At 35.1% G+C, this 13,616-nt stretch overlaps 1 protein-coding gene across 38 annotated transcripts in view; it reads right to left on the bottom strand.

Annotated features, from left to right (window-relative positions):
* Positions 1–2,134: 2,134 nt before the first annotated feature.
* Sorbs2 (sorbin and SH3 domain containing 2) overlaps positions 2,135–13,616 on the bottom strand; it is a 205,366-nt gene continuing 193,884 nt past the window's right edge. For 36 of the 38 annotated variants that reach the window (XM_047548840.1, XM_047548841.1, XM_047548844.1 and 33 more), the window contains 3 exons: positions 9,567–9,616; positions 5,422–5,528; positions 2,135–4,258 (listed from right to left, as the gene is read on the bottom strand). In XM_047548840.1, the coding sequence (XP_047404796.1) occupies positions 4,197–4,258; positions 5,422–5,528; positions 9,567–9,616 (219 nt within the window). In that variant the 3' untranslated portion in view covers positions 2,135–4,196. The remainder of the gene's footprint in view (positions 4,259–5,421; positions 5,529–9,566; positions 9,617–13,616) is intronic. The other 2 variants (XM_047548834.1, XM_047548859.1) reach the window with 1 other exon arrangement.

Consider the following 13,616-nt stretch of genomic DNA (forward strand, 5'->3'; position numbering starts at 1 on the left):
ATGAAAACCATGCTGGGAACGGGAAATCACATAAGGGAGTTTATTAAGCAAACAGGAGTGTCTTCCTGAAGGGTAAGAGAGAAAATGAGAGGAAAAGAAAGGGAACAAGAAAGGGAGTGTGAAAAGCGAGGAGGAGAAAGAAAGTAAGTGAGTATGAGAGAAAAAGCAAGAGAAAAGATGGCGGGGTAGCTACCCTTAAGTAGTTGAATTCCACTGGGCTAACAGGGAACCAATAATGGAGAAGGATACTTGCAAGCTGACTGATGAACCAATACCTAGCTAGGATGTTCACAGACTGACAAGTGGTTGGGAGGCGGGGAAAATGGCAGCACTGGAAAGGGTGGGGAGAGCAGCTTTCAGACTGACAAGCTAGGTTGTGATGCAAAGGGCAGGGAGAACAACTTTGTATTACAGTTTGGTAGATAGAAGGTGTTCCAGATTCCTTTCCCTCTGGTGAGTTTCCAGGTTTGTTGCTGACAATTTGGCATAGGCCAAGAAATTATAAACTTAATTTGGAAAAGGACAGATAGTATTTTAGGTTTTGTGAACTAGAAGGCAAAATTGAGGTTATCATGTACATTTTTTATATAACAAGGAGAAAACGCATCTTTCAATTTTTATTGATGAAATTAAGAATCTAATCATAAAAATGAAGTAAAATATTTTCTTTTTCTGTGGCTCCTTTCAAAAAATATTTTCTAATATGGACCTACTAATGAAAACAGAGAAATTCTTTCTTGGGAGATAATATTTTACTTAATTAGGGTTCAAAGTTAGTGTTCCCTAACATCAAGGTGATGAATGTTCATCTGTACAAATCAGTCCTAATTTTCAGGGAATATAAAAACAGATAGAGCACCGAATTTTCTCCTCAGGCCATAGTATGCCAATTCCTCCTACACACAATTTATTAGTAATTCCAGTCTCTGCTCGTGTTCTGACCCTAACCATCAGTGATGAGTAAATAATTTGAAATCACAACTGTTATATAAACAACTGTTAGAAGGATACAATCTGGAGAGGAGTCTGAAATAATTAAAACTTTAAATAAACAGGTTCTTGGAATCTGACAGAGGGTTTAGTCTTAGTTAATCAAATAAATCTTTAAAGAATATCTCCCTTTGTGGCTGAAATCTGGGAAGCAGTGGGAAGAAATTATCAGGCCACACAAACTGACCACCTACAAAGAGATCAAGCAGTGAATGATTATGAAAACAGATGGTTACCCAACCAGATTCTGCTTTTGATCAAGTAAGAAACGGACATGCCTGTGTTTAGTGATGGGGTAGTTAAAACAGGGATTAACATTTAGCATGTACAAGTATCAGAGGGTCCCTTCCTCTTGCTCTTCTGCTGACCTCGATGGGCAGATGCACATTTATCTAAATTCCCACACATACGTGGGTGAAAACAAGACCATAAGAATATTATGGGGCATATTCTTCATTCAAAAGGAGTATATATTAGTAGAAAGTTAATAAGTAGTGGAAATTATCCAATGGAATGGAAAAGATCAGAGTGGGAATTAAGATAAAACAATGTGGCAATATGTTTTGATAACCGAGTTGCCAAGAGAGCAATGTCCATGTTTATGAATATTTGAGATAGAGATGGACAAAGGTTGACAAAGACCAAGAGGGGACTAAGGTATTCAGAAAAGATCCAAGTGGGAAAGCTAGCTCTTTACTATTTGTGTGACAGAAAAGGTGGATTCCACTATAGCATGTAGTTTAAAATTTGTTGAAAGCTTTTGGGTATTAACGGAGTCTGCCATGCCAGTGGCTACAGCTGTTTAGGGCAAGAATTTAAAAATTTTAACCCAGTTGACTTGGGAGAGTGCTTACAACTTCCTGTGATTAACTTGTCCTTGGAAAAACAGTGAGCTTTGAGGCAGACATATTTTTAAAAGTATTATTTAAGCTAAAAGAATAATTTTTAGCCAAAGGGTGTTTAGCAAATGAGCTTTAGTGGTGGGTTTAAAAATACTTCTTTTCTGAGTTAATACTCACACATATTTTCTCCATTAGTGTGTCAAGAGAACACAGAACAAATGAATTTTCCTATGTTTTAACTAGCAGCATGAAATAAAATACACAATTTAGGTAAGGATAAATGTCCAAAAGAAAAACTGAAGTATACTTCCAAGCAAAATTTATTAGATGTCTATTCAAGAAAAACACAATGACCTCTGCTTGTAAGAATTCAAAATCAATTACCTGAAATCCAGGTATGAATATTTTTCCTTTTAAAATCAGATACAGAGTAGAAACAGTACGTTTTCTTAAATATGACAGGCAACAGATATTGAAGTCTTCTCTCATAAATGGCATCAAAGAGAATTATTTATTTATCAGTAAATCTGCATGCAGTTGACTTAATTTCAAACCCAAAGCCTTGAAAGTATAAAGCTGATTGTGAATTTGATGGTAATCAAGGTGGTCTACTCAAAAATGCTTTTTTAAACCTTCTTCCTAATGAAATTCCTCTGTAATCAGTATTTATGTACATTTCAATTTGGCTGCTAAGATCTTTTAAACTCATAAAGTTTTGCATAAATGCTACCTTACAGAATCGCACTATCAAGGGGTGTGATCTGTGAGATAGGTAAAGGATATTCTGCTGAAAGTGTTTTAGCAAAGTTTAAGTGCAGGATAAAGACCAAATTAGGAAATTCCCCTGCTTTCTCAACAACTAAATAGTCTGTACAAAAAAGAACAAACATATGTACAAAATTCAAGAGTCTATGTATTGTGAAAAGATTAATCACTGTTCACGGAAGAAATGCCATAAAAAGTTTTGTCTATAAGGTGCTCAAGATCCAAAGATGAATAGTTCTTATGCAAAGTCATAAGAAATACAAAGCTAGTTCTCAGGGTATGTGTAATTCAGGCACTGTTAACCCTATTAAATCTTTCAGGTCCAATGTAATTTTGCAAATTTCTGCTTTAGGGCAAAAATATTACCTGAACGATTTAACATTGTCTCTAAAACGTGCCTAATTTTTTCCTAGGAAATATTTTACACATACCAGAAAAATCAGGCTCAACATATTCCTGTTCTCAAATGTAGGCAGGATTCTGGGTTCCACTGAAGAAAAATAATTATTATAGTAAAAATAATTGTGTTGATCATAATCCTTGCTAAAACCAGCCTTAATACTTGTGATGCTTCTGAAGTACTCTATAAAATAGTATGTGGGATTCTTTTACATTTCCATAAAATGTACATCATATGGATTATATGTTCTCATACAATCTCAAATGCACATGTGTACACACAGTGAAAACTTACCTACTAATATTGCTTACAGATACTTTCAAGTGTCTATATTAGAATAGTTCTTTGCACTGCTAACACTGCTTTCATTTAAACTTTATCAGATAAATAAAACACTAAGAGCTCATTGTTCATGATGCTGATGATTACATTTTAATATAAAATAGCAATGCAACTTTACAACACAATATTTTTTTTCTGTAGTCTAGCTAATCCTCTTGTATTCTCATGATAATTACCAAAGGCTCTTATTCACTCACTGTTTGCACTTCTAAAAAGTACAAAAAAATTGCAGGAAAAGACTCCTATTTGAAAACTTACATTCAGTCAACAAAATCACACCCATCCAAATTAACTTTCCTACTCTTGCTTTAGATTTTGTAGTCACTGTGCATATAACAACATATAAGTGCAGGCAAACAATAGCTGAAGTACAGTTGTCATATAGTGTAAACCAGGACACTAGGCAAACTTGTGAAAGGACAATATACTGCCAAGCTAAGAATGTGAAAATGCAAACCACAGCATTTTGGAATAATCAGTCTTCTGGTTGCCTGAGGGGAGACCATCTTCCAGAAATTTCCAAATACAACCAGGAGACCAGAGAGTATCCTGGAGACATTTTCTTTTTTGCTTTAATATTTTACCTTTTCTAAAAATAATGATTTCCTTTCTGATCCCACATTTTGACATTTCAAAGTTTAGGGCAGGAAGCACTTTCACATGGATGCAAGTCTGCCATATCTCCTCAAGGTTCATGGAGGCAGTTATTCCGCTGGTGGTTTAGTGGCAGCAGGTGGGGTTGGTGATGGCGTAATGGAAACCGTAAGGCATGACAACGAGAGGCCTGCAGGGATGTTTCAGGCAAGTTTATGCAGATGTGTTGCTGAAATGCGTCATAAATAAGGAGGGAGAGTGATTCACAGCCTCTTGACATAATTTCCGGGAAAAGTACCAAAGAATTTGGTTCTTCTTGAGGTTCCTGAAAATAGAAGCAATAAATGAAAAGGTGTGACAACAATGAAATATCAGTTCATATATGTAGACTTGCACACTTCCCATTTACGAGGCCCCACTAAGAGAGAAAGCCCTGAAGGGTTTGGATAGGAAGAAAGAAAACTCACTTTAAGACAGTAAGAAAAAAAAGCAAGCAATTTCAGTTGTGTTGCCTGATGTATTCATTGCCTCATAAGCATCAGTGATGTGCTTCTGGCACGCCAGGCTTGAAAGGAAAGCTCAGCCTTTTATTTCTAAGGGGAAAGACAATCCTGTGGGGGAAGTGGGTGGTGGAACTTGTCACCATGCTGCTAAACAAGAGCAAGGAATAAGAAATCAGTGTGGGACTGGCAGTGTGACCAGATAACTGGAGAAATGCAAGAGCCAGGGTTGGTTCAGGGCAAGAGGCTTCCTCAACAAGGGTGCCACATTAAGGCATTATCTGGGTCTGACAGTAGCAACACAGTTTTAGTATCTCATGCTCGAAGCTATGCCAGAGTCCTTAATAAAATATGGAAAATGTGAACAACTTACAAAGTCACTAAAGAAAAAAGATTAACCACTACTTGTGTATTTACATGGGTGTTGGGGAGGAAGTTTCAGTCACTGGGCATTATGATAATTACCTTTGGTTTCAAATTCCATGATTTCTTGGAGACTTTTTGTGAAAATCGGTGCACCAAGTGCTCACTTAAGATTTCTAGCATAATTAGAGCAAATAGGGTCTATCAAATTTCATTTCTCATTAAACTTTGGAATTTATCATCTTCATTTGATTACTCTCATTCTGCCCCACCCTCCCTGCTCCATATAGGTAAGTCATTTTACTTTTCTTCTGGATGGGAATAATTATAAATAGAATCAGAATCTTGTTGCTGCAAATGTGGCCTCAGTTCTCTCATTTTCTCTGAGATAAAAACTAGCAGAAAATCAACATACTGGAAGCAGTAAATACTGAACAGTAAAGATGTAATTGTTTATACATTGCTTATGTAAATGCAAACAGGGATTATACAGTGCATGTGAATACAGGAATGATTCAAAGACATTATGAATTCAAAGAAGGCTTGACTATCACAGTGAACCATGCAAGTGAGCAAACTCAAGCAAATAGCAGCCAGATGTGTCTGAAAAGGAATGTGCACATACCCACAAACCATCCATCATCACACTTTTCCATCACATCAATGACATCACTTTCTCTGAGTTCCAGCTCATCTTCATTCCTAGGAGTATAGTTATACAGAGCCTGAAACCTTAAACAGGACAAGCGCATTTTAATTTCTTTTTTTTTTAACATCTTTGTGAAATCGAACATAGTGCAATATTCATTTTATCTTTAACATTTCTATTCTTGTTAACATTTTAAGTAGTGCAAATCTTTGGTAAGCATATAAATAGAAATATTTCAATTTTTTATGGGAATGAGACTACCCAAATAACATTTTGAAACTTACAATGAAGAACAATTCATGGAAGATTATAATATTCATGAACTGGATGAAAATATGTCAACATTTGTAGGTCAGGCCTACATTTTAATTTTCCGGTTTTCTAAACTTTGTTATTTAAATACTACAGAATACAAAATAAATGATATTTGTATTATTCAGCTATATATAAACAAGAAGGAATCATAATATGTATATATATATATATACATACACACACATATATATATACATACATATATATATATATACACACATATATATATATATATATATATATATATATATATACATATATACATAGTTTTTGGTACCAGGGATTGAACCCAGGGGTGCTTAACCATTGAGCAACCTCTCCAGCCCTTTTTTATAATTTATTTAGAGACAGGGACTTGCTGAGTTGCTTAGAGTCTTGCTTAGTTGCTGAGACTGGCTTTGAACTCTCAATTCTCCTGCATCAGCCTCCCAAGCTGCTGGAATTACAGGCATGCATCACCACACCTGGCTGGAATCATAGTTTTAATGATTGCAATCATTAATAACTGAGGCTTGTAAAACAAATTTTTAAATCATTCTAATAGAGATGCACAAAATATCTCAGATACACATCTTTTAAATCATTGTGTGGGAATTAGTATAAAAGGGAACACTTTTTTTTTTTTTTTGGTCAGTAGACCTCTTTAAAGCAGATTAATTTTATAATTATGATCAGCACATTCTGAGGATTTAGAACTTGCAAATCACCTATGAAGCTGAGTATATGTAGTCTATGCTCAGTTATCACCAAGTCAGTCTCAAATAGTAGATTATGGACATAAATTTCTTTTTTATAATTGGTCCTGGAGAAATTGTGTTGAATTTAAAAATTTCCTTTAAATAACTTTATATGAAGAAGAATTACTAATACAATGCTATCATTTTTTTTCCTGGTCTGAATTCTTTGACAGCTATATTATGATGATATTGATAAGTAACAAATTCAGACATCGAATTTGTGGTAATAAATAGAATATATTTTAATGACTATTAGAATGGACTGGCATTTTGGAAAGTGAAGACAGAAATTATAACAGCTGAGAAGCTCAACATAAAACTTGCAGTAGACATAAAAACTTCTTCATAATATTACTAAATATTACCAGCACTGTGGGAGACAATTTTTGAAAAATTGGTGAATTTGATTCTGTTGCTCTTTGTAAACATTATATGATTGTACTAATGTAAGAAAATAAGAAAAACATTCTAGGGCACTTTGGATTTCTTTAAGCCACCTTTAGAAACTTGGTAATAATGAATTCTGTTCAGGAACATTACTGATTTATTTCTAATTGCTTTATATGGTCAGAAAATCATATTTTGGTAGAATAAACAATTCTATTGCTTGAACTCAGATGTCAAGCAAGGAACATTGATCCACTGGCTTCCCTCTCTGTTGATGAACTTTTTCAGGTAGGTGGATATGGATAAAGTTGGCTCCAGGGAATTCTAGGAAAGAGCTGGTAAGATATGGTGCCTAAAAGCCTCTCCTAAAAAACCCTGTGCTGGTACCAAAGCTTGAAATTCTAATATCAGAGATTTCTTCCCTTATTGATACTTTGTCCTTGTAGCAAATTTATTTTAGCCATTTATGTTCTTTTGAGAATAGTCTTCTAGGTCTTTTGTTGTGGGAGGATTCAAATTGGACTGTGGCCAAAGGTAAAGAAAGGTAACCAGAATCCCAGAACGGGTGATAAAAAACGGACAGGTGTTAATGGAATCATCTCGTTTGGATGTTTGTGTGAGGCCAGCCTTAGCAGGAATAGTAAAATTATTTTGTTGTTTGTATTGACTTGGTTTTGAGGCTGGCAAGGTGAAGGAATGATAGCTTCTATATATTCATGGGGGATGTTGGTTTCAACATGACTCCTTTCCCAGTTTCACATCTGAAGGAGACAGTCATTTCTGGGCTGCTATTTTAATGGGTATATATTGTGTCTCTCACTTTGGGAAAACTGATTCTGTGATCGAGCTTCTCAGGCCTCTTTAGCCTTTACCCAGGCACATCTCCAACCACTTAAGGAGAAAGGCCTATTTAAGGCCACAAACTCCAGCTGCTTGAAGAATCTCAAGGTCCCTAGAGCTAACAGACCAAAATTGGCACAAAGACCTACTCAGTTTTGTATGATAAAAGCCAGCATGCTTGTCAAAATTTACTTACCATTCTGATTTAATTAGACCACAAAAAAAAAAAAAAAAGGAGCTTTATGGAAACATAAACAAACCTTCCGGAAATCCTCCTACCTCTGCTGGCTTTCAAAATCAGTATTGCATGACAGGAAATGCAGTAATTACAATTAAAATGTTGTTTTGAAAGATGTGTTGGTGAGATGAATGATGGTGGTGGGGTCAGGATGCCTCAAAAAGAAATTTGTTTTTATATAGGAAATGCTGAGCCAACCTAGAAACTCTCTGCCCAATTTTCTATAACATATTGTACCAAAACTGAACTGTAGTGACATAACATTATATTCCCACTTTTGCTCCAAAACCTAATTTTTAAATGAAGGACCTGAAGCAACACTCTGATAAAGACTGCAATTGAAATAGAAATTTAATAAAGAATGTTTTATAAATATCCAAAGCAGGACTTGGGAAATGTGCCTTCCCCCACATGTGGGCTCTCTGGTTTCTTAACAGTCAAATGACCACAGTTGCCTATGACATAAAACAGTGTAACAGAAGACACTTAGTCATTCATAAACTCCTTAAAAGCTGTTTAAAAGAACATGTTGGTAATGCTATAAACCTAGACATCCCTGGAGGCTACTTATTTATTTATTTTTTGTGTGATGGGATCCTATTGTTTGCATCAATAAGAGAATGAACAGAAACTTTAGAATCACAAGTTATATTTGAAATTTTCCAATTAAATGGGAATGATGATTTGTGATGAGGACTTTCCTTCAACAAGAATACCTTTCTGGCTGTACTTGGTGAGAACCAGTCTCCATGGGAGATGGGTTCCGAAGAGGATGCTTTTAGTAAGTTTCAGGTCTAGGGTCTCCAAGGAGCAAGGGCTTGGTGCTGCTCAACACACCAGGCCTGCCCACGACAAGTCTTGTCAGCCTGCTCTGTGCAAGGTAAGCAGTGCTGGGAAGGAAGGTTGCAGGCTCACTCTGTAGGCCCAAACTGTTCCTTCCAGGGGTCTTGCTCCTGACTCAGAATAGGCAGGAGTCAGTAAAAGTGAATGACCTCTGTCATGGGTGAAATGGGGCAGATTCTCACAAGAGCAATTCTTCAAGGCAACATGTAATACCTTCAGAATTAACTAGCTTCTATATCAAAAAGGGGAGGGAATTTGAAAGGCATATTCCTGGTGTTGTGGAAGTAATACCATCTAGCTGAATGACAGTGAGTGTTTTAATACTGCCATTTTCAAAACATACTTCTAAGCATGTAACTTTGGAATGATGGTATTAAGGTAGACTTTAAGTCTACTTTCCATCAAGTAGGAGGAAAAACAATATTAGGACATTTTGTGTGTCTTTAAAACTGTAGTGACTAGTTACGTAACCAGCAAGCAGAGAAAGAGACAAATTTATAAATCTTAGGAATCACTGCAACATTGGAAGGTTTTTCTAGCGCATAAATGAAAACCTTCTCTGTTTTCTTTTAAGCATTGCTGTTGATCTGTGTCATAAAAGATGAAGACCACTGCACTTACTCTTAAGTTAGGAGATCTCATGTTAGTTACTTTGATCTCTTTCACTTGCAAAGTTGTACCGTACTCTGTTTTGGTACATCAGTAGTCTATGTTGTGGGTCAAGGTTAGTCTCGAATTTAGAAGATAAGAAGAATACTTACGGTTCCCCCCCACCTTGAATGTTTTCATGAGTAAACACAGGACGCTGTGGCTGAAATGAAATGATTTTCAATGTAATCAATGTTTAAACTGGTACTAATTAAAAGATTATTTGGATAATGGTATGGTACTTTTCTTGACATTTAATATTTCCTGTTGTAAAAAACCAAGAGGAAGGAAAATAACCACCAAATAAAGGGTTTCTGCAGGATTTGTAATTAAAATATTTTGAAGGGTGCTTTAAATTAGATCAAAATAACCATGGTTCAAATGTTTTGAACACATCCACAATGTAGTCTGCTCAAGCTTTAAGAATTCAGGGTTTAGTCCCATTGATTTTTCAAAGGTCAGGAATATGGCAAGAACGTGAACATCAAACCACTAGAATAGGCAGGATGGACACCTTCATTCAACCTTATTCTCTAGCGTTTTCTCAAACAAGCAGAAAGTAAGCCACAGTTAGCTTAACAGCAAAATATCCACATTCACTCCATAAACTTTTCCTTCACAGACAACATTTTCACATACAGTACAGGTGACATCCCATGCTACATTTGAAGTAACATTCTCTGTTCTCAATGTGGAGAAGACACATGCATTTTTAAAATGAGAAACAGAGAACTTTTAATAGAATGCAACAAACAATATCCAGGTAACATGTAACATTTTACCTTCGAAGAGAAATATTGGTAGAAATTTCCAGTGCACTGAACTCTCAAAAGAGTTTCCTTTCTTTTTAAACTAAGCATCAAGACCAGTATCTGTAATAGATACTTATAATATTGGAAATGACAAGCCTCAGCATCCGATATAGCCACATAAATACTTCAATGAACGAAAGTTAATACATTTGTTGAATATGTAAAATTGGTGTCATTGACTACCTAAGTGTTACCTTTTGGGGAGAGAAATGCATGCAACTCATTCATAACACATTTCAAAAGTATTCTCTTCTAAATGACAGTTACATGGTGAAATAACAAAATCAGAGTTTGCATGGCAGTGACTCTCTAATGACTACTGAATTATTGTTACATTCATGTCCTAGACATCAGGACCAGTTTTCAGGTCCCCATAGGTACAAATAGAGGATTGATAGGCTGAAAAGTTTTTCCTGCAGATTGTTCATGGAAACACCACTGGCCCAAGCTTGGATGGTGAAATCTGGGATTCTTTGCACTCCATGATCAGTCCCCTTCCGAGAAATTGTTTATCCAATCTCTTCCTATCCAAGCTATCTATCTGGCATAGACTACGAAAATGTCGACTTTTGAATCTATTAACTCAAAGCAGTTACCAATAGTATTCTTAAAGATTTCACTCAACAGTCCATGCATGTAATAACTAAGTGTGGGTAAGATTACACATGAATGACTGAAGGCCATAAAATAGTTTATTCCTATAAATCAATATAAATTTGTTAACAGTATATCTATTATTAAAATTATAAAACATTATTTTAAGAATGATTAAGATTAAACCATTTCCAGCAGTTTTTGATGATTTAATTCAAAACATTAACTCAATTTAAATATATAAAGAGGAAACTGTAAGTCATCCATAAGCCTATATTTTACATTTCTTCAAGTTCTCTTCTAATTCAACAGGACTTTATATATGTAAACAATCTTAATGCTGAAGTAAGAGTTGTATATATTAATGTCACTAATACTATGTAATAACTTCCAATTCTTTTTCTGTTTTCTTTTTCCTTTAAATGACTGCAGAATGTGTTCCCTCACCTATGTATCTATATATTAATTTTTTAAACCATTTGTTTCTCTTTTTCATTTTTGAAGTTAAGATCAGTCTAATCTTTTTTCACTATTATAAATAACAATGTTATAAACATTATTATTTAAAGAGTTGTTTTCTTCTTTTAAATTATTTTTTAGAATACATTTCCAGGAGTAAAATTTCTGGTCAAATAGTATGTATGAAGGCTACATGATTTGGAAAATGTCCACATTAACCACTCAAAAAGTACTGTGTATACTTTACAAAGTCTACTATGCTGTATTTTAAATAACAACCATGATAGCTACTATTCTCTCACAAAAACATTCATAGCACCATTTGCAGTGTATGACAAAGAAAAATTATAGATAAGAAAATATAATTCTTTTCTTAAGAGAAAAAGTTTTGTAAAAATATGTTTTATCAAGCTCTAATGATGGCCTGCCTGTTCACATATTTAAATCATTCTAATATGTTTAAATTGAGTAAAAGCCATTATAAATGCCATTTGTAAATGGCATTCAGTGTTTGGTGAAACTCTTTGATCTAACTTTATTAAAATGAGAATACCACTTAAAAAATCAAGTTATATTTAATATAAAAACTTTACTTTCAAAGTCTGTATATCTCCATCACTCTAACTCTACCAGTTCAATTCCTCCAATTCAACCTGTTTCTTAAACCATTTACATGAACTGTTCCTTTGACATCTGGAAACATTGGGCTGTTGCTGTGTGTGGCTCCCTTAGTTCTGCAGGCCTCAGCATGTGAAGAGCTTGTGTTGCTGGCCGTGTCAGTCAGTAATGTCCTTGCTCTTAACTCTGTTTCTCAGTGTGTCTTTTCCTTCCCTCACATCCTTCCAAACTTGTCCCTGCCTGCCCATCTTGCTATACTGTTTATATACTGAGGCCAGAATTTCTCATAGCCTTTATTAGCAGAGAAGTTGTGAATCTCTCTGTAATGGTAGGCTTTAAATTTTTGCAAAGCTTCCTTTAATAAGAATCACTCCCATGTTAATGGATAACTTAGGACTCAGTTTTGAGGAAAGGTAACTACCATTTCTAATTAATTAATTAATTTGTGTTTGTGTGTGTTGCTGGGGATCAAACCCAGGGCCTTGGGCATGCTCTGTCATTGAACTACATCCCCAGCCTATAAATCAGTTTATTTTAAAGGTATTTGACCAATAAGTAGTGGCATAAAAAGTGTTACAATTAGTTATTTATGAGGGCATGTTTATGTCTTTCTGGGGCATTGAGTAATTACTCTATGAGCTTGAGATGCATTTCAGCTTTCTTATCTCTAACGTCAATGAGTTGGATGAGATGAAGATTGATCTCGCTCCCCTCAGGGAACTCATAAAAGCATCCACCTCAGCTATGCAACGGTGCCTCTCATCAACCTTAAGCATTTAGTTGTCAGAGAGCCTTGACAAGTGACATTTATTGGTTAATTCTCACTTGTCCTCATCACGTAAAAACAATAATGGCATAATTCAGCTTCATTTTCAGATTGGCATAATTCAGCTTCATTTTCAGATTAGCAAACCAAAATTCAAAGCTATTGGATAATTTCTTAATATGACAAATAGATTAAAAATGAAATGGGATGATAATTTTTACTAACCCTCTTTATTGTACAAAGTATTACTAAGAACAGATGGCCCAACTTGATTAATCAACATCTTTATTTTGTCCCTGAGATGTTTATGTTTTGTGTGGATATCCAAGCAAATTATGTCAGGAGATCATCTTCTGCTCAGTGTGCATGTACCCTAGGATTGGTGCCATATCTGCACTTGATTGCCACCTAATGGTGAGCAGGGACAGCAACACACTAAAAGATGTTTTTGCCTTTGGTCAGCTCTCACCAAATTCCTTCAGCCTGGGTTAATTTTGAAAGGATATTTTAAAGGCTATAGAACCACGTGGAATAGACAATCACCTGTTTTCCTAACCACGTCCTTCCCTTCCCACATTTTAAATTCTTGAGAAGGAATCACTTGTCAGTCACCAATATTTTTGGTCTATGTTCATTTCTATTTTAACTCTCTGCCCAGGCATTTCTATTACTCATAACTTCTTAACAGTGCTGAGATAAATATAGAAGAATATATATTTGTGACATTCAGAGAGGCTTACATGAACTGTGAGCTTAAGAAGATGGCTTTCAAGTTAACACATTACAATCACTATGCTGGAAAATTTTACCAAGAATTGTATCATGCCTAAATTTCCTTGATGACTCTTAAAAGTAGAATAAAATTTAGAAAATCCAATGTAGCACCATGGTATTTTCATGACGCCCTAGTATTT

This window comes from Sciurus carolinensis, chromosome 4, assembly GCF_902686445.1.
Source record: "Sciurus carolinensis chromosome 4, mSciCar1.2, whole genome shotgun sequence".
NCBI lineage: Eukaryota > Metazoa > Chordata > Mammalia > Rodentia > Sciuridae > Sciurus > Sciurus carolinensis.